Below are 21,784 nucleotides of genomic sequence, written 5' to 3'. Positions count from 1 at the left end.
CCACGGCGTGCATAACCGCTGCGTCTGATATTCCTGCATCCTCTGTGTGTGTGTGTGTCTTGCACAGCACAGTGTTAATATTCTAGACGCAGGCTGTCCGAGTGCCGCAAATTCTGACCAACTTTCTAAAAATAGCCCACCTTGACGTCACGCAGCCAATCACGGATTAGTGTAGCGGGAGGGGCTCGCGCCGTTCACTAAAAAACCTCCGTGATAGTCATCTGCCATCGCGGATTACAAAATGTCTTCCTTTTTTTTCTTTTTTGATAGACAACGATATTACTCCAAAACCTGAAAGTACCCAGAATCAAACTCTTGTGTTAAACCTAATTGGGAGAGAAAAATAAATAAATAAATAAAATAAAATAAACGATTTTTATTTATCAGTTTGTGTGTGCGCGAAGGGGGAGTACAAATTTACAGACACATATCAGTTGACAAATCATAGCGCCTACTGCTCATGACGGTCAGCCGCGTTAACCAATCCGCGCCGCGAATTTGCTCCGCGTCACAAAAGAGTCGTCCAATCGCGAGCGTCCGGAGGCGGGCTCTCGCGGAGCAGGAGTTCCCTCTAGCTGTGGGTAGAGGATTAATGTTAATGGTGGGCTCTCACTGTCGAATTATGAGAGGAAGAAAGGTGTAATTCCGAGGGTTAATCGATGCCGAATGTACCTGAACAAAGTTTGGATAAACAGCAGTGACGATTTTTAAGGATAACAGAACGGATTTGTGGCGTTAATTGTTTCTGGAGTTGGAGAAAAAAAAACAACACACACACACACATATATATAAGGTGTGTGTGTGTGTCGCGGAATAAGAGGGAAAGTGGAAACGGCCTGCCTCGGTTCAGAGAGGAACTGAGGGGGAGCGAAAGGACAGAAAAGAGGAAGATTGCAAAGACAAGATTGTAGTCAAGTGGCCTCGACGGATCGGACTGTACTGGCGGAGATTGCAGCCACTGCACGCTCTGTTTATAGCCTGTTTTGCTTTGCTAGCTAGCGCTTGCTCGCTAGCTAGCTAGCTAGCTGACAGCCACAGGCTAACTAGCATAACTGACTAGCATAACTAACTGGGCAACTGACCGAATTCTCCACGGTGAATGAGTGGGTCTCTGAGTTATGGTTATAAATAGCTAGCTGAGCCAAGCTAGTGCGCGCGCCGGAAATCAGGAATCGACTCGTATGTTGAAGTCGGGATCAGAGGTCTGAGGTGTGAGAAGAGCCGAACTGAGGGATTTCCTTCTCCTTCCTTCCTTCCTTCCTTCCTTCCTTCCTTCTTTCCTGACCCCCAGCCTGCAGTCATGGGCAACGCGCCCACCGCCAAGAACAAGGGCAGCGAGATGGAGAGCGGTGAGTACCCCGAGTACCTGCTATACAACTGCTCATTCACACCATGGATACTGTCCCTCACTGCATACTTCTGTTCTAAACAGTGTGTTAGGTCACAGTACACTCCAAATACATGCGAAGGGCTCTGAACAACACTGCATACTTCTGTTCTAAACAGTGTGTTAGGTCACAGTATACTCCAAATGCATGGATAGGGCTCTGAACAACACTGCATACTTCTGTACTAAACAGTGTGTTAGGTCACAGTATACTCCAAATACATGCGAAGGGCTCTGAACAACACTGCATACTTCTGTACTAAACAGTGTGTTAGGTCACAGTATACTCCAAATACATGCGAAGGGCTCTGAACAACACTGCATACTTCTGTACTAAACAGTGTGTTAGGTCACAGTACACTCCAAATGCATGGATAGGGCTCTGAACAACACTGCATACTTCTGTACTAAACAGTGTGTTGGGTCACGGTATACTCCAAATATGTCCCACATGCATACTACTTGTACTAAACAGTGTGTTGGGTCACGGTATACTCCAAATATGTCCCACATGCATACTACTTGTACTAAACAGTGTGTTAGGTCACAGTACACTCCAAATTCATGGGAAGGGCTCTGAACAACACTGCATACTTCTGTACTAAACAGTGTGTTAGGTCACAGTATACTCCAAATACATGGGAAGGGCTCTGAGCAACACTGCATACTTCTGTACTAAACAGTGTATTAGGTCCCAGTACACTCCAAATATGTCCCACATGCATACTACTTGTACTAAACAGTGTGTTAGGTCCCAGTACACTCCAAATACATAGGAAGGGCTCGTAACAACACTGCATACTTCTGTTCTAAACAGTGTAGTAGGTCCCAGTACACTCCAAATACATGGGATCTGTCCCACTCTGCACACTACTGTACTAAACAGTGTGTTAGATCCGAATAGACCCGACTAGTCAAAATACATGTAGCATTAGTGTACTAAACAGTGAGGTCCAAATACACAGAACAATTCAAATACAGAGGCTGCATGCTACTGTACTAAACAGTGTGCTAAAACACACAGGGCGCGTCCCGACGTACAGTACTAGCGAGCGTCTCGTGTCAGAACGCACTTAAATCGCGTCCAGTGCAGTAATCTTGTAGATAAGTACATAGTAAATACTTTGAGGTGTGAGGTCACGGTGTGTGGTTTGAGACACGGCTACGACGATTAGAGAATCTTATCTTCGGCTCGTTCGTGTCGTTTCCACGTGCGCGACCTTGTTCGGATTCGTCCGGATCGCTCTAATCTTTTTATTTTATTTAGCCTAGTGAAGGAAATCGGCCTGGTGAGAATGGACTCGTGTCGTTCAGTGTGAAAGAGTTCGTGCTCAGAAGATCTGTTGTTGTTGTTGTTGTTTACCCTGGGGAAGTCGGGGGTAAGGTGCTGGGTGACGCTGTCGAATATCACAATACAACAATACAGTTCTTTTTTTTTAACCTCATTTTCTTTAATTAAAATAAATCAATTTTAAAACGGTTTGCTGCCATCCAAACTGAACGGTTTTTATACGTTTTTGTACGTTTTTATTTTTTTACATTTGATTGATTGAGTTGCCATGTTTAACAATTTCGAGCTCTGGTCGGACGTAGCTCAATCTTTAAAACCATTAAACAAGTTCAAATGTGAGTACTTTCCCCCTGTTTTCACTGTTGTGGGAATTCGTTGTAGAAATAATCAAACTCAGGTTGTTAAAATTGATTTTATTATTATTAAAAATTTTATTTTTTTTTTGCTGAGGGGCACTGTCATCGTGTGCAAGTTAGAGGTGCATCGAGGCTTAAAATAGTTTTAGGCCCGGTTTTCACTTTCATAATTTCTCACTGACTTCCTGTGTACGTGAAGCATAACGAACATTTTGGACTGGAAGCGATGGAAATGATGTCTTGGAGGCAGTGAAACATTAGTGTCGCTTTTTTTTTTTTTTTTTTATCAAACAAAACTGGAGTTTTAGTTAAAACGTTTATTGAACGTCTATTTAACGTCTGAAAAGTAAGTAAGGCAATCTTTGTGCTTTCTAATTTCAGAGCTTTTTGTACCCGTCCTTTAGTGGCACAGACGCCAGTATGATCCTCACTCCAAGTAGTTTTAGAGAGATTCTCGTGTTGGTTTTATAGTTCGTTACTTCTGGGAAATTCCTACGACGTATATCTTGAATTCACTCGCGATCGTCTAATTAAACGCTCTCCGGAACCGTATATGTCCTACCCCTGGAGACGTGTTTTTGCGCCACTATAAGCGTACAACTCGGATGCCTCCGGGTGACCACTCTGTGGCTCGAAATGCGTACGGATGAACCGCAGGGCGTCTCAACGTCGTCTCGGATATCGTCGGTGTTACCCGGCGGTGGCGAGAGATTCTCCGTAGCTGAAACAAAGGCTCTGGTTAAACTCGTCACTTATCCGTACTTCGCTAATCTACTGGCGAGTTCGTTTGCGTTCTCGTGGGGGGTGTGGCACGTCGGGTCACGGAAGCTATCGGCGGCCGTGTAAATCAGTCGAGCGCTTCATTCTGACCTCCTGTTTCAAAAGGAAACGCGCCAACGTATGAAGCTCTCAAAACAGACCGGAATAAAAAGAATGTTTTGAAAGGTCGGACCCAGGGTTGATAAGCAGGTGTGAAAACGCCCTGACGTGGTATTCGGACCAGAAAAGGTTTCTTAGCGAAGCGTCTTCACGATGTACGTGTGGTCATCTCGGTAAAAACTCTATATACAGACCATGTGTACCATCGACATGTCTTATCGTAAGCGCTTGTTGTTGGGGGCGTGGCTACATGTTGCGCTTGAGCGTTAGTAGGTCACATGATCATAAACACGTATGCAGGCCGTACCTGTGCTGGAAACTCTAACTAACGTACGGCTACATCTCCGAGACGTCCTTTTCAAAGTGGTCTATGTTTTGTTCTACGTTTTTAAACTCGAGCTTGGTTTTGTTTTGGCTTGAGCCAATAGGAACGAACGAGCGAGCGAGCGAGTGAGAGCTTCTCGCTGAAGAGGAACTTCAAACAAAACGTCTTTTCCCACAGGATCTAACGTGATCTTTGCCAACATGTCAGTTCGGATGGGCTGTACTGTATTACCTGGGGTTACTTTAACTGGGGTTACCCCGAATGACTCGAGGAAGAAAGTTGCTGTAACATGTCGGGCAGGGGAAAGAAGTGGGAAACATTTGGAGCTTCCAGTCACAGTGGACCTCGTGAGAAAGATTCTCTGACCTCGAAGGTCGACTTATAGAGAAGAGCTTGATGTGTGTTTATGTGGGGGGTTGGAGTGGAGAGAGCCTGAAATATAAACAGAAGCTTGTAGGGCTGAGATCTCAGGGTAGCCAGAGGCTTTGGGATGGGTGTGGGCTTTGTGTGTGTGTGTGTGTGTGTGTGTGTGTGAGTCTCCACTGGAGAAGCTTTGGAGGCGGAGTCATATGATACAGCTGGCGTGAATCTCTCCGGGCTTTATTGTGACGCTGTAGAGTCTTTTGAACATCATGTGACGACAACGCTATGAACAAGACCACTTTGTTTGGCCTACTGCACATGGCTTTAGGTGGAGATACCTTCTCCACTTGTTCTTGTCTGCTTCTTCTCTTCTATGTTTTTTTTTTTTTCCCTCACTCTGTGCTGATTTGCTTTGGCAGGCCAGATATCTCAAACCTTGTTGCCTCTGATGACATTTAGGAATTTCTTTGTTCTTTAGGAAAGGTACGTGTCGTAGACTGTGGCCTACGATGCGCGTGCACTTGCATCGGTGGAAAGAAAATAAACTCGATGTTCGTAGGTTTTTGTTTCCTGATATCTGACATTCTCCCACCATCCAAAGTCAAGATCTTTTTGTCGGTTCGCTTCTAGCTGGAGAACCCTGGCTGCGAGGTGGGACAGATATGTGCGAAATGAGTCTCAGCGGCCCTGCTGCTGCTCGAACTTAGGTGTGAAGAGCAGATTTCTCTTGCCATGTGACTGAATGTCATTTGAATAAGGTTGATAGATTTGCTTTGTGAAAGCAAAGAGTTGTTTTTTTTTCGCCCCCCATCCCCCCGGTCTGGGGATACTAACATACGGTAAAGGAGACGGATGAGGCCCGTGACCTCAGGATAGGTTTGTGAAAGGGGCATGGGGAGGGTTCTGGACTTCCTGCCCATGGCATGCCTAACGGCTTTATCGTTGCCATCTCTTTTGGCCCACCCTGATCCCTAGAGACAGGTGCAGGACTGCAATCGGAGCCACTGACTAAGAAGAGCCATTTCTCACTGGAGGTGCACACAGAAAGGACGTTATGGCTGCTCGGTCCATGTAGCGGGGAGAACGAGAACAATGGGGTTGAGGTGCAACTCCGTTGGCCGACTGGATGTGTGAAGGCGAGACCAGTCTTTGAAGGTGGAGTTGCGCAAGAACCGAACCTGATCGTTATTCCGATACGTCAAGGAGTTTCACATCCGTTGGATGTGAAACTCCGCTTCCATCAAGTTTGGACGCCTCCAGGCGAAGTTAAACGCAAACTCGGATGTCGGTGCTGCAAAGATTAGCAGGCAGGCTTTTCCACCACGCCGGTCCCTGTCTCGGTGATCTGGACGCTGGCGAGGGCAGTCGACACCGCTCCCAGGATGACCCACAAGCCTTCGTCTCTAGTGAGTGGCTCGGTTTAGAGAGCGTGCTTGTAGAGGTGGAGTCCGACGCTGTGCCGAGGCGACTCGCGATCGGGTGGGACGGCGGGAGGAGGAGCCGAACAAGAGGTTAGGTTTTTTTGGGGGGTGTGTGAGATGATGATCAAGTCATGCAGTTCTGGAGTTCTTGTGCGATTGTGGTGTTTTGCTCTTGTTGTTGTTGTTGTTGTTGTTGTTGTTGTTGTTGTTGTTGTTTTCCTCAATCAGCAATCTAGCAGCTTAGTTAAAAAGAGTCCTGGTGGAAAGCTTCTGTAAGCTGGGGCGTTGTAGAGCGGATTAGATGATTTTAATACACTTTGCAGTTGAAGCTCAGTGGACTGATGTGGCTCTGCCAGCACACACACACACACACACACACACACACACACACAAAGCCCTTTTTATTCACTGTCTAATGTTTGCTCTGTTGCCTGGTGTTGGCCGTTACACGTAGGAGTTCCAGCGAGGCCGTGTGTCTGTCTCCCATGGAGATCTGTCAGTGTGTCCTGCTTTCTGGGCTCTCCCTCCTTCCCTCCCTCCCTCTCTTCTCTTCAGCTGGACAAGGTGCTATCAATCCATCAGTCCATCAGCACCTGTAGGATTTTGTCCAAAACTCTGTCTCGTGTTTGAAACATTTTAATTTTTTTTTTACTCGATCAGATCAGCAGGCGCTCGTGGTGCTGGGACTACCAGTTGAAAGTCAAAAGTCCTTCCATCTCTGATCTCACTCCGTTTTTTTTGTTTTTGTTTTATGATTCGCGTACTTCCCCAAAAAATCCGACGGTGGTACTTTTCGTCACCCACGAACGACTTTTTGTTTGCAGGCCTTCACAGTGTGATTTGACATGCTGTCAAGGTGGAGCTCTTGCAGCGTCTATAAATAAATATATCTGTGGGTTACAGTTGAGTTGCGCAACAGATATCTGTTTAGTTGTTGGTCCTCCATTGGCATCCTGTACTCCACTCGAATGGGGTCGGATTACTTAAAGGCGTAGTTCAGTGAAAGAAAGAAAGAAAGAAAGAAAGAAAAAGAAAAAAGGACCCGGTTTCCCCACCTACACCAAACAATAATCGCTCTTCCGAGACCAGGTTTAAGGTTCGGCGTTTTCTGGTTTAGTTCTCGCACCGGAGCCTCAAGGTTACAGTTTTTTTTTTTTTTTGTAAATTGCCGAGTCTTTCCAATCTATGTGGTTCGAACGTGCTGTTCTATCTCGACGACAGCCTTGTGTTTTACGACTTCTGAAATCAGAGTTGAACTGTACTGTTTTCCACGTAAGCCTTTTTGCTTTCTGCTACAGTACTACCTTCAGACTTTGTGCACCAGGGCCAAGGGTTTATAGATTTACAGCAAGTCCAACTGTGTCCTGAAACATATCAGCACGGCTCTGAAGAACTCGAAGCAGATATTTACATTTTTGGGTGGCTTTTTATAATAAATATAATCGTTTATAATGAAGTCTACCTTGGTTGTAGTGCCGGATAAAACATCCAGGTGTTGGCTTTCTAGTTATTACATCGACCCTCGATGTGGAAATCCAGGATTTTTGTGATTAACGCAAACGGAATCGCTGCAAAATCAAGCGAGCGCCGCGCCATACGGAGGAGCTTTTTCCAATTTTTCAGAATTACCGCAGATTCGGGCCAAAGCGCTCGTCGATTCACGTGCGTCGAACACGAGTACAGCTAAAAGGTCTCGTTTACCAACAAACATCAAAAACATAAATTATTTGCTGTTATATCGTATTTATTGATTGATTGTGATTGTCGCGGCCAAAAACGTTCGATTTTGCTGCGGCTTTTTCCAAAAGTTTGCGCGCGCTGGGTTTTTTTGTTGTTGTTGTTGTTGTTGTCGCCCCACCATGGGAAATCACTTGAAAACACTCTTTCGCAGTGCTGTTTGTTAATAAAATGGAACAACCTTTTAGCTGTACTCGCGTTCGACTCACGTGACTCGAAGAAGTGAACGCGCAGAATGTGACGACGCCGCACGTCGCGTCTTGGCGAAAATCTGCGGGCGTTTTGGGAAAATATTGCAAGCTCCTCCGGATATTCCAAGGATCACTCATGTTTTTTTTTTTGTTTGTTTGTTTGTTTTTGTTTTTTTGTTTTTAATGTATTTTTTTCTTTTCTTTTTTTTTTTTTGCGTTCGTGTCTGCGATCACAAAATCGCCAAATCCTGGTCCGGCTGGTTTCTGCTACTGTGATGATGATGCAATGTTTAGATGCTACGAGAGTCTATTCGGAGTCGTTCGTATCACCAATACAGGTGTATTTTAAATAAATAAATAAATAAATAAATAACAGTTACCGGACATTAGCGGAGCTCAGCAATAAAATTGTGGTTGTATACGGGACTGGAGAGACGACTACCGGCATCAGAACCGGATGAGGAAGGGGTTAGTTATTTAGCACTGAGAGGCTTGTGGAAGAGGGTCTCTCTCTCTCTCTCTCTCTCTCTCTCTCTCTCTCTCTCTCTCTCTCTCTCTCTCTCTGTCTTTGCTATCGCTCTCTCAGACGTTCTTTTTCGTTGTTCTTTTCTGCGTTTCAGTTTCTTTTTACTCGCTCTCTGTCTTTGCCCTGCAAATGAGCACTGCTCTTTATTTCCTTTGTGCATGACTCGGTGTGGTGTGTGTATATGTGTGTGTGTGTGTATGTGTGGTGTGTGTGTGAGGATTGGCACTGCTGCTCGATAGCCTTTTTCCACCACCATTACCCCAGTGTCTAATCTGGAGCGTTTCCATGCTTTTCCCACTGGTTTGGCTGGACAGTTGAGCTCAATTCCAGCAACAGTATCCTGAAAACGCCAGCGATGTGGACAGTACGGCCGTTGTACCGTAAATCTGAATAAAATGAATAAACGTAGCACGCGATGAAGTTAATGAAACTATAAAATCGCAGCTAGTCGTGTTCCCGGAAACGTCTAGACGTCTGTATATGTTAAACGCACGTCTCCTTAAGAGTCAGACGTGTCTCGACGCTCTGCCGTAAAGCTCCCTGTGGATGAGCTTGTTGCTATAGGAACGATAACGCGTTCGAACGAGAGCCTGTTGTTTGCTTTGCGGTCGGAGCTGCCGTGCTTAGAAAGTTAAGCGACGCCTCCTGACCAATCGGAGTGGAGGATCCGGCTGTAATCGGCGCGATCCGTCCTGTTTGACCCTTTCGGTTGGCGTCACGGCGTGGCTCGGTGGCCTGGAGCTGCACCGATCGATCCGTGCGATTGATTGTGAACTCCCAACGAGTGGAGGACGACGAGTGCGTGAACTTTCTCTCTCTCATACACACACACGTGCACACACACACACACACACACGTATGCACATACGCATTTTGATTATACAGCCACTCACAAATCCTCGCTACCTGTCAGCTCTTGGAACGATGTTTGTTTCCCGTCTCGTTGGAAATAATCTGTTACGGAGGCCGCGCCCCTTCCCCTCGGTGACCGGGCCCCTGTTGTGATCGATATAGTTGAGTGTGAGAGACAGCGCTGTGTGTGTGTGTGTGTGTGTGTGTGTGTGTGTGTGTGTGTGTGTAGAATAAATAGTGATACAAATGGAGCACGGGTCCGATTGATCCGCCCGGGTGGCGAGCGTGTAGTCCTGCGTGGAAAGATCCAGCACCGCGGCTCGGACTGGGCGTCCATGTCAGGGCCATGAGGCTGCTTTTATGAGGACGAGGAAGAGCGTACCGAATGCTCATGTGTGACCGTAAGAGCTCCAGGAGGCACGGCGGGAAGAGGGGGGAGTCGACGGCAGCGTCATCACCATCATCATCGGCGGCGTTGTCTCGAGCCTCTGAGGCAGCGCCGGGAGGGTCGGAGGGTCCGGTGGTGCTGGGTGAAGGTAAACGTATGGAACGTAAACGCAGTCATTCCCAGATCTTGGGAGTGGGGGGGTGGGGGCTTGGGGTGGGTAGAAGCGCATGGATGTCCTAGTGGTTTTTCAACCTGAACTAATTTTACTCCACACTCCATTTTCATCTTTAAACTCCTTTTACAAAGAATCCTGATAAATCCTAGGGAATGTGGACGTATCAATCGTTTAATCCGTCATCAGCCGTGACCCGCTCGCCCCCTTCCTCCTTTCGTTTCATTTCATTTCGCACCGTTTATCTTCTTCGTTCGTTCGGTAATGAGGAGGAGTTTATGATCCAGTATTACGTTCACCATTTTCTTTAGGACGGATTTGCCGAGTCGTTTTTAATTCCCTCTCTCAGCTTTCCAACGTCGTTTCTCTCCTTTTTCTTCGCCGTGCAGCAGGGGGCGCCGGGGCTCGTCGCTCACCGCGAATAAGGAGGGGAGGGGAGGGACGGCGACGCTCTCGGTTTCATCGTCCGCCGCAATGACGACGGAATACATCGACATCGTGATAAATTATGTCGCGGTACACTTTTCCGTATAGAGATCTCGCCGGCATCCTTTAAATAAATAAATAAATAAATAAATAAATAAATAAATAAATAAATAAATAGCGCTTATGAACGGATTCAAAGCAGCTGATATGATGTTTAAATTTTGAACCGCTGAAATGGTCAAATTTATTGTTAGAATTTATTCAAATTATTAGTGGTGTGTTTTTTTTTGTTTGTTTGTTTGTTTGTTTGTTTGTTTGTTTTTACGCCTTTCAGTTTAAAGTCGTTTACGTGTGTAAATTTTGTGTAGACATGCGAGTTTTCTTCAGATTATTATTATTTTTTTCTTGTGACACTGGTGTTTTCCCGCCAGTTTGTCTATCGTGTGAGCGTCGAGTATCGCGATATGATATCGGACCCCTGTTGTGATCGATATAGTCGAGTGTCAGAGACAGCGCTGTGTGTGTGTGTGTGTGTGTGTGTGTGTGTGTGTGTGTGTGTGTGTGTGTGTGTGTGTGTGTGTGTATGTGTGTATGAACTTTGGTCTCTGGCTGCTGCTCCCCCTCCCTCCCCACTTATCTGAATCAAGTAGAAATGTCAGACCTCACCCATGTACAGAACCCTGTGTGTGTGTGTGTGAGAGTGAGAGAGAGAGAGAGAGAGGCGCAGAGAGAGGCAGTTGAGATGGAGGAAGAGGCGTAGTCCCGAGAGTGCCAAGCTGCATGGGAAGTTATGACCGTAGTAGATAACGTCTCGTGCTTTCCCTCAGATCGGCCGCGTGCGAGTGTGTGTGTTTACACACTTATGCCCTTTACATGCGTGCTTTGCGAGTGTACACACTCGCTGCGTCGCTGTGCAGAGTCGAAATACTTCTCTCAGGCTTCGTGCAGACTCTCGCTGCAGAGTTGTTCTCCCCCGAGGGTTCGGAGCGGCCTGGCGTTCTCTCGAGCGAGCAGAGTAGAGGAACGGGGAAGGGCCGGGAATCGCGACGTTCCCACACAGCCATTAGCCCAATAAAGATAAGGGGGGGATGTGTGTACTTCCTTCTGCATGCCCTTTTTTAGTGTGTGTGTGTGTGTGTGTGTGTGTGTGTGTGTGTGTGTGTGTGTGTGTGTGTGTGTGTGTGTACTAGCAGGCACACATAGTAACTAACTCTGCATAGTCTGTCGTTTTAAACGTTTTGAGTGTACTCTTGTATACAAACACTGTGTGTGTGTGTGTGTGTGTGTGTGTGTGTGTGTGTGTGTATCTACACATGCACAGGGTGCCAGCTGCTATTGATTTGACTCTGTCTTGGTGGGAACAGGAAGTGTTGGATTATGTGTGTATGAGCGAGCGAGAGAGAGAGAGATTAGAGATTATTAGATTACACGTTGGGAAGTCGGAGCTCAGGATCACGTCGTTCTCGACACGTCCGAGCTACAGAGTGGGGGGGGGGGGGGGGGACAAAATGGATGCCTCTACTTTGTGCTTATACGTGATGAATACCTGTCTGATTGCGCGTAAGGTGTTGATGAATTTTCTACCCCAGCGGCCCTGACAGTAGTGCAGGTTTATATTAACGCGCTCGCTCTAATGTTTCGTTCTGATGCCGCGTGCTCCGTACGGAGACGTTCGTGTAACGCTCATGGAAGGAGTCTCCAGTTTCGGCGCTCTGTAACGGTCACGTTAGGACAGAGGTCATCTTCAGTGGTGTTTGCGAAGCCGTGGGGTTTCTTTGGTCTTATTACTCGGGGTGGGGGGAGAGAGAGAGAAAAGAGAGAGGGAGGGGGAGCGAGAGAGAGGGAGAAAAGAGAGAGAGAGAGAGCTAAAGGGGCTGGGGAGGGAACGGCCGTTTGTAGCGGCTGTACTGCAGTGAGAACAGGAGTAATCTCTTCATACATTAAATGTAGCTATAAATGGATAAGAAATGCAAAATGTTGTTCTTTAACGAACGTCACTGTGGGATAAAGAGGAAGAAAACCCTTCAGGGCGTGATGCAACAGGAACAACCTCACCAGAGGATTTCTCACATCTGCACAGAGGAAAGGGACTAGCTGTGTGCACATGCGTGTGTGTGTCCGTCCATGCAGGATTTCATATAGGTTTTTTGTGATCGTTGCGGCCAAAAATGTGTAATTGTTCTGCATTTTATTTCCCCATAGTTTTTGTGCGTTTCTTTTGCGGTTTTTTTTTTGTGGAAAACTGCTCGAGCTGGTGAAATAGTTCCACGTGCTCTTCCGCAGTGATGTCTGTTAGTAAACGAGACCTTTTAGCTGTACTCATGTTCAACGCACGTGAATCTCAGAGGGCTTTGGCTGAACGTGCGTCACGACGACGTCACGTGACGCGTCCCGGCCCGAATCTGCGAAAAATCTGCCGTAACTTGAAGAAACGGCGAGCGCCGCGGAATATCCCGGAGTCCGCGCGATTCTGCGTTCATTTCTGCGATCCTAAAATCGTATATGTATGTGTGGTGGTGTTGTGTTTTTCAGACGTGTATATAAAATATACCCACACACACTCAGATGTGGTGTGTATCTGGGTGTGAGAGAGAGGTGTGTATCCGCAGCTTCCTACTCGACTGTGTGCTCGACCGTGTGTCTTTACTCCGTCTGTGTCTGAAGCTACTCTTCCCTTTAACCCTGTATGAACAAACGAAATTTACTAACGTCTCTCTTTACAGTGAAGGAGTTTCTCGCCAAAGCCAAAGAAGATTTCCTTAAGAAATGGGAGAATCCGGCACAGGTAAGCCTTTTCCTTTCTCTCTCTCTCTCACACACACACACACGCGCGCACACACACACACGCACACATCATGTGGTTAATAGAATCTGTGAAAGTCATTAAAAGCTCGCTCGGTGAGTCGATGATGTCAGGGTAGTCACGGCTCTGACGTCTCGTAGCATCGCGATTACGATTTAACGAGATTATCTTCTGGAAATCTTTTTTAATTTCATTCGTTTAGTTTGTATACGAATATTTCCGAACATCGAGGAGGGAATTTTGCGGGCTAATATTTTCGAAACGTTCCCGGGAGTCGCGTTCAGTGGTAAAGCGACGTTTTTAAATAAATAAATCGGTTGCGTGTTCTTTGAGTCTTTTCCGCTCTCCGGACACGCCGCGCTAGTGCGGTTCGGTAATAAAAACGGACCGACGTACCCGTCCGCCTTCCTCGAACTAGTGTCGTGTCTCGAATCGCATCCTCGCGTACTAGTCTAGACTGGATACTTGACACGAAGCGGGGTTTTTTCCCCCCCTATTACAGTTAGTGTTTGGTTTCATTTTTTAAAAACCTCTCACGTCACTTTCAAACCCGCTGAACGCTGTGTTTAGTGTTCCAGCCTTGTGGAGATTCTAGATTAGTGACTAATGTAAGGTCAGGGTTTTTAATTTGAGACGCGGTTCATGACGACAATCACGACGACAGCGGAGCGTTTTAAGAGGAACGTGTGTTTAAACGTTTACGGTCCGACTTGGAAACCCAACGTACAGGAACGTTCGCTAGACTGGTAAGTCCGTGCAAGGAATTTTCCTTGTCGGGCGGGATCTACCTGCCAATAACCGATTCATCAAACGATAGTTTTTAAACGTGATACTGAACGAACACAAAACACTCAGTCAAATAGCACTGGACGTTATTACAAAAATAAACAGCACTGACTGCACTGTGAAAATGTACGGTACTTTTTAAAATGAAATGAATATATCTTAACTGTTAATAAATATTAAAGGAAATAAAAGATGTATATCCAAACTGAACGGAAAAAAACACTCCAAATAACACACAAAAATATAGATGTCTAAAATTATCATTTAAAAAAAAAAAAACACTTCAAATAACACAACAAAAAGTTTTTATTTCGCCTCTAGAGGCCGCTCTCATACTGTATAATAACGACAGCGTACCCTTCTCGGCCGCCCGGTGGGGATTTTCGATATCTCGGGAAAGTGTATCGCGTCATCATTTATCACGATCTCGATGTTATATCGATATATCGCCCAGCCCTAGTGTCACATTCGTACGTGTGTAATTCAGGTTCCTTTCTTAAAGCTTTAGAACATTGTTACGTGAGTTATAATTCGAATACAACGCTCTGTAACGTGCAACATGTGAGGAGTGTAAAAGAAAAGGCACGATCTAGAGAGAGAAGAGGATCAAGGAAAGCTCGAAGCTTAAAAAATCCAATCAGCAGTTTAAAAAAAAAAAAAAAGCCTGTTGATTGCCTGTGGAGTATAACGAGGCGGACTGTGCCACCTAGTGGACAAGCGCTGAAGTGTAGGAGTGATGTTTTAGTTTGTTTCTATCCTTAGAGGTGTGTATGGATGGCTGGGGGAGGGATGAGGGGGGAGCTGGTTTATCAGCTGAATTCTTCTATCTGTCACACACACTGCGGTTTGTTCTGTCTAGATACGTATAGTACTTTGTGTACGTGCCGTGTGTTACGTAGTATCTCTTTTTCCCAGAACACCGCGTCTCTGGACCAGTTCGAGAGGCTGAAGACGCTGGGCACGGGCTCCTTCGGGCGAGTCATGCTGGTCAAGCACAAAGAATCGGGACAGCACTTCGCCATGAAGATCCTCGACAAACAGAAGGTCGGGGAAGAGAACCGTATTAACGCTTTCTCCTCTCAGAAACCCCCAGTATCAGTTCATATCGTTTACTCCACCCCATGTTTTTTTCTTTCTTTCTTCTTTAAATGCTACTAAGCTTTAAAGTGGTTTTTTGTTTGTTTGTTTGTTTGTTTTTTTTAACCCTTGTGTGCCAATTTAAAAAAAAGTTACAGGTCCATAAAGGATGAAAATGTCATTGTCTAAAAACCGTCCATAAAAATATTAGATGAATATATTCTTCCACTTTCACTGACGCCGATTTAAATATTTATTTATTTATTTACTTACTATTTTTACCAGCATCAGATCAGTTCTGATCATAATTCAAATATTCAAACATTCATTCGTTTTCAGAATTTTTACCCTTTATACACGCCGGTTTGTTTTCATAAATGCCACAGATGGTTTTTTTAAAAGGAAAATAGAAAATAATCGTTATTTTATATATATGAAATGATCAGCAGATTTTATTTTCTTTGAATGTTATAGTCTTTGATAATGCCAGTGATTAACAACAGCATTCATTTTTATACAGTGTCGGAAAAATAAACCTACCACAAAAACAAACAAAAAACTGTCACAGAAATATTATATATTCATTTTTACTGTTTCTGCGTAGGAACTTTTTATTTATTTATTTATTTATTTTTACTGTTTCTGCGTAGGAACTTTTTTAAATTTTTTTATTTATTTTTACTGTTTCTGCGTAGGAACTTTTTTATTTTTTTATTTATTTTTACTGTTTCTGCGTAGGAACTTTTTTATTTTATTTATTTATTTTTACTGTTTCTGCGTAGGAACTTTTTAATTTTTTTATTTATTTTTACTGTTTCTGCGTAGGAACTTTTTATTATTTTTTTTATTTTTACTGTTTCTGCGTAGGAACTTTTTTATTTATTTTATTTATTTTTACTGTTTCTGCGTAGGAACTTTTTAATTTTTTAATTTATTTTTACTGTTTCTGCGTAGGAACTTTTTAATTTTTTAATTTATTTTTACTGTTTCTGCGTAGGAACTTTTTATTTTTTTATTTATTTTTACTGTTTCTGCGTAGGAACTTTTTATTTTTTTATTTATTTTTACTGTAGTGTGTGTGTGTGTGTGTGTGTGTGTGTGTGTGTGTGTGTGTGTGTGTTGTGGCTACTTTGGGGGGGTGTGTAACTCTGCTGGCTGTTTGTCTTGTCTTTTCAGGTGGTCAAGCTGAAACAGATAGAACACACACTGAACGAGAAACGCATCCTGCAGGCTGTTAGCTTCCCCTTCCTCGTCCGGCTGGAGCACTCCTTCAAGGTGTTCGGATCGATTCCTAACAGACTGCATCGTTTAATTCTTGGGTTTTCTCCGGAAGCGACCTGCGTATTACCGTACCAAGCGCACGATAACTGAAATCCGCTTCTGAGACGAGTGAACATTTCGATCCCCCCTCCAACTCGGAAACCCGACTTTCCCCACTCGTAATTCCGACTTTGTGGGTGGCGTTCATCTCGTAAACACTCGTGATCTTTCCGACGCGACTCGGCCGCACCGTAAGAGGCTAAATTAACGGCGAAAAAGATCTGAAATGTTCAAACAGTACTTGAACGTGAAGCACGCGAGACCGCACAGACTTCCTTAACCCTTTCGCACGGGGTCCGGCTTTCCGCTTTAAATTGCGTACGGATACCTGGCTCTGTGTAAATATTACTCGTGTTTAAAAAGTAAACGAGATTGTCTGCGAGTACAACAAAAAAAAAAAAGAAGGCACAAAAACATTTTTACTTGAATGAATGAATGAATTTAGTTTAAATTTGATGCGGAATGTCGGTACAGATTGAGAGCGCCAGATCCTCTAGAGACATGCAGACGTTTAATTTGCATATTAATGCTCAGTTGATTTGGAGAACTTGTATATACACCGTACTTATATATTTTTAAATTGACCGTATAAGAGCGGACACTATATAGATGAAAGGGTTAACCGGTGCAGCTTGTTGGTATTTCTTTATTCTTGGTGTAGTTGTGACGACACTGCTGATGTCCAGGCTAACCGTGTGTCTCTGCTCCTCAGGACAACACTAACCTGTATATGGTGATGGAGTATGTTCCAGGAGGGGAGATGTTCTCTCATCTGAGGAGAATCGGCAGGTTCAGGTGAGTCTCCTGCACCATGCTGCGGGGGAACCGCACACCAGTTGTAAAGAACTACGAGCCTATTCGTATCGTCTCATAAAGCGGTCGCTGCGGCGTACCGTGTAATAATGCATCTTCCTTAAATAATCATAACCGTGTGTATAATCTAATGCCTTATGCATGCATTACGAATACAGTTCATTATATAGACATCGCGTTTATAGAAAGCGTTCGAAGAGTATCGGATAGAAGAAACGTGAATGCGGTGAAAAAGCTGGGGAATTCTTGGCAACCCCGGCTGTAAAAGTTTATTAGCGTGAACTATAAACCGTGTCGGAGGTCACTGAATCATTTTCGGACGGTTGGAAGAATACAAGTCATGTCCCGGTTGTAACCTCACGGCAGAAGCAGCGCTGGTTTTCATTTATAATCTCCTTGGAATGTCCTGGAGTCTTCACGGGGTTCCTCCGCCACACCGTGCTTATACTCGTATAACTTCTATCTCGTGGTAAATGACGTCGTGGTACTTTTCTTTGACGAGATGTCGCAGGTATGAAAGCGTTTTAAAAACATTTTTTAATAGTATTTAGACTCGACAAAGACGTAGCGCTAAAATTTTATCCTGAAATTTGTTCGAATTTATTCAAATGAGTCAGGATTCATTTTTTTAGATATTTGAGGGCGTGTGTTTGTTTGTTTGTTTTTAAATAAATGCAACACTGTTTAGTTATCCAGCCCGTATATCGCGATACATATCGTGTATAGGATGTTTCTGTTCTATCGCCCCGCCCCTGTTTAACAGCAGTGGATTAGGGGTTTTTCTTCTTCTTCTTCTTCTTTTTCCGCCAAAACCAGTTGTCAAAAAGCTCATTTTTGATTCATCTGACCATAAAAGCAGGAAAACTCCAGACACTCGCGTTTCTGGTCGGGTGAAAGATGGTTTGTCGGCATGGCGGTGGCGTCCGATTGTAGATTCGGAGACACGTCGAGCCTAAAACGCTGCCGTCTTCATCTCCAAACGTCCAACCAAATGTGGTTTTCGGGCATGTTGGTCTTTTTATAGCCGTGGTCTGATTCATGAAGGTCAACGCGCTTGGGCGTCGTTCCGTTAGCGTATTCTCTAATCTTCCCCACGGCGAGGCTTGACTTAACTGAACAGGAAGTCTGATTAGATGGATGAGGAAGTCACCTGGTCTTTTTCCGGTCTTCAGCTGTCCAGTTTTGGGGAGTCTGTGCGTCCATGATGGCCTCAGACTCGTGTTCTCGGAGAGGAACCCGACGTGGTCTTCTGCAGTTGTAGCCCATCCACCTCAAGGTTCGATGTGTTGTGCGTTCTGAAATGCTTTTCTGCTCACCACGGTTGTTGGTATAGACTTCCTGGCAGCTCAAACCTCTGATCTCTCATCAATAAGGTGTTTCAGCCTGGAGATCCTCTGCTCACAGGATTTATTTATTTATTTATTTTTAAAATGTTTTTTTTTTGCACCAGTCTGTGTAAAATCCCAGGAGATTTCTGAAACACTCATACCAGCCCTTCTGGTACAAACACCCACGCCACGGTTAACGTCACAGAGATCAGACATTTTCCCCTTTCTGATGTTTGATCTGAAGATTAACTGACGCTCTTGACGGCGCTGTGCTGCTGCCACGTGATTGGCTGATCGGATAACTGCACGATTGTACAGGCGTTCCTAATAAAGTGTAGAAGAACTCGGTATATAAGAATTTTTAGAGGTTTGTCGTAATGTATTTTCATTTCTTTCTTCTTTTTTTTTCTTCATGGAATAAATATGCTTCAGTTAAAGGTCAGATTTCTCATTACTGCAAGGTGAGATTAAGCTTATTAACCACGACGACCTTTCCTTCTTATTCTCTCCTTTTTTTTTTTTAAATATAAAAAATATAACCACACCCATTTTTACCAAGGGGGCCAATAATTTTGCATCTGTCTGCATATGCGCAGTCCACAAAAAATATCAAATAAGTCTTGGAAGAATACCTTCAAGAATGTAATGATATTTAAATCCTTGTTCTTGTTTTTTCTTTTCTTCTTTTTTTTTTTCTTTGTAGTGAGCCTCATGCTCGCTTTTACGCCGCGCAGATAGTCCTGACGTTTGAATACCTTCACTCGCTCGACCTCATTTACCGAGATCTTAAGCCTGAGAACCTGCTCATCGATCAGCAGGGCTATATACAGGTAAACACACACACACACACACACACACACACACACACACGCGTATCTTTATAGCGAGAAAATCGGATCAATACGACAGATTGCGATGAGGGGTGTTGGGCGGGGCTTCCAAAGGGGCAGTACAGCAACAGCTATGCAACTGTCAATCATCCACTGTTCTGGGAAACTTTGTTACCAAAACTGTTACAAAGCGCCGACACTCGCGACTCCTTCCGTAAATGTTAAATAAACGTCTCTTAACAAAATAAAAACTTTGCCACATCAACGATTATACTTTAAAAAATAAAAAAATTTTTAAACAACATTTTTTTTGATGTGGAACGTCATACGAGTACCTGTGTACGAGCCGTTACTATAGAAACGCTGATTTTGCGGTGACCTCAGGAGCGCTGAGAGGAACCTCTGATAGGTGTCGTAAGCGTGATGTTGGGTAATATTGGAATGAGGGGAATAAAAGCAGCACAGTTCCCGTGTGACTCAGAGTAACGTTGAGTCGCTGCGGTGCTTAAAAAAAAAACTGATAACGTTGCAATTAACGAGAGAAAACTAGACTGGAATAAAACACACGTCTTGTGGGGGGGCTTGATGGTTAAGGCTCTGGGTTACTGATCGGAAGGTCGGGGGTTCGAGCCCCAGCACTGCCAAGCTGCACTGTTGGGCCCTTGAGCAAGGCCCTTAACTCTCTCTGCTCCAGGGGGCGCTGCATCATGGCTGACCCTGCGCTCTGACCCCAAATTCCTGACATGCTGGCATATGCGAAGGAAAAGAATTTCACTGTGCTGTAATGTCTACGTGATCAATAAAGGCATGTGATCATGTGTAGAACTTTCAGTTCTTCAGGTCTTTACCTCTCTCCTACAGGTTACAGATTTTGGCTTTGCCAAGCGTGTAAAGGGCCGGACCTGGACACTGTGCGGAACTCCAGAGTACCTGGCTCCAGAAATTATCCTCAGTAAAGTACGTACACGCACGAACACGCCCGAGTCTCTGGAACGTAACTTCTGAGCTAGGTCCTGAAGGTTCCTTCTCTCTCTCTCTCTCTCTCTCTCTCTCTCTCTCTCTCTCTCTCTCTCAGGGCTACAATAAAGCGGTGGACTGGTGGGCTCTGGGCGTGCTGATTTACGAGATGGCTGCCGGATATCCCCCGTTCTTCGCTGACCAGCCCATTCAGATCTACGAGAAGATCGTCTCAGGCAAGGTGAGTGGAGGATAGCCCCGCGCAACCTTTCAGCCGTGAGTCGTTCCTGATTTACTCCAAATCTCCATCGGTTCAGGAAATAAAGTCACTCGGTAATAAACACCTAAACTTTCATTCAAAAAATAATCTGAGAATGCTTACGAGATGCGTTTTTGTTTTACTTCCTGTTTATTCCTAACTGTACTGCTTCCCAGTACGGTTCTCCGCTTCCCTTCGTCCTGTCTGAGCGTGGTACTCATTTTCTTCTTCTTTTTTTTTTTTTTTTTTTTTTTTACTACTCCTTTCGGTTCTCCTCTTCCCCTTCTGTAAGTGTGGTTCTCACATCGTACTACGCTTCTCCTCTTTTTCTACTTGATCATTCTCCTCCTCCCGTTCTGTTTTCCCTTACGTTCTTATTTCTCTGCTAGATACACCGATCAGCCATAACATTAAAACCACCTGCTTAACATGGTGTAGGTCCTCCTCTCCTCGTGCCGCTAAAACAGCTCTGACTCCTCGAGGCACGGACTCTACAAGACCTCTGAAGGTGTGCTGTGGTATCTGGAACCAAGACGTTAGCGGATCCTTTAAGTCGTGTAAGGTGTGACGTGGGGCCTCCGTGGATGGGACTTTCGTCCAGGACATCTCACAGACGCTCGAGCGGATTGAGATCTGGGGAATTTGGAGGCCGAGTCAACACCATGAGCTATTTGTCGTGTTCCTCAAACCGTTCCTGAACAATTTTTGCAGTGTGTCAAGACGCGTTATCCTGCTGAAAGAGGCCGCTGCCGTTAGGTAGTACCGTTGTCATGAAGGGGTGTATTTGGTCTGCAACAATGTTTAGGTAGGTGGTACGTGTCAAAGTAACAACCACATGAATGCCAGGACACAAGGTTTCCCAGCAGAACATTGCCCAGAGCATCACACTGCCTCCACCAGTTTGCCTTCTTCCCATAGTACATCCTGGTGCATCTCTTCCCCAGGTAAGTGACACACACACACACACACACACCCGGCCGTCCACATGATGTAAAGGAAAACGTGATTGATCAGACCAGGCCTCCTTCTACTACTGCTCCATGGTCCGGTTCTGAAGCCCATTGTAGGTGGTGGTGTACAGGGGGTCAGCATGGGTTCTCTGACCGAGAACCCTGTTCTCTGCAGATACACAGCACCATACGCAGCAAGCTGTGATGCACTGTGTGTTCGGACTCCTTTCTATCAGACCCAGCGTTTACTTTTTCAGAACATTGCGCTACAGCAGCTCTAATGTGGGATCGGACCAGACGGGCTAGACTTCGCTCCTCACGTGTGTCAGTGAGACTTGGGCGATCAC

At 45.0% G+C, this 21,784-nt stretch overlaps 1 protein-coding gene across 3 annotated transcripts in view; it reads left to right on the top strand.

Annotated features, from left to right (window-relative positions):
• Positions 1-273: 273 nt before the first annotated feature.
• The window catches only part of prkacaa (protein kinase, cAMP-dependent, catalytic, alpha, genome duplicate a), a 27,064-nt gene continuing 5,553 nt past the window's right edge, over positions 274-21,784 (top strand). The window contains exons 1-8 of one of the 3 annotated variants that reach the window (XM_053612487.1): positions 274-1,349; positions 13,038-13,099; positions 14,819-14,947; positions 16,157-16,255; positions 17,013-17,095; positions 19,145-19,271; positions 20,133-20,228; positions 20,347-20,469. In XM_053612487.1, coding sequence (XP_053468462.1) covers positions 1,301-1,349; positions 13,038-13,099; positions 14,819-14,947; positions 16,157-16,255; positions 17,013-17,095; positions 19,145-19,271; positions 20,133-20,228; positions 20,347-20,469 — 768 coding nt within the window. In that variant the 5' untranslated portion in view covers positions 274-1,300. Of the gene's footprint in view, positions 1,350-5,856; positions 6,008-9,544; positions 9,865-13,037; positions 13,100-14,818; positions 14,948-16,156; positions 16,256-17,012; positions 17,096-19,144; positions 19,272-20,132; positions 20,229-20,346; positions 20,470-21,784 lie in introns of those variants that run through there. The other 2 variants (XM_053612489.1, XM_053612488.1) reach the window with 2 other exon arrangements.

The sequence above is a fragment of the Ictalurus furcatus genome, chromosome 24 (assembly GCF_023375685.1).
Source record: "Ictalurus furcatus strain D&B chromosome 24, Billie_1.0, whole genome shotgun sequence".
In the NCBI taxonomy this organism is placed as follows: domain Eukaryota; kingdom Metazoa; phylum Chordata; class Actinopteri; order Siluriformes; family Ictaluridae; genus Ictalurus; species Ictalurus furcatus.
Note: the sequence above shows the minus strand (reverse complement) of the source record. Positions and strands in the feature narration are given on the sequence as shown.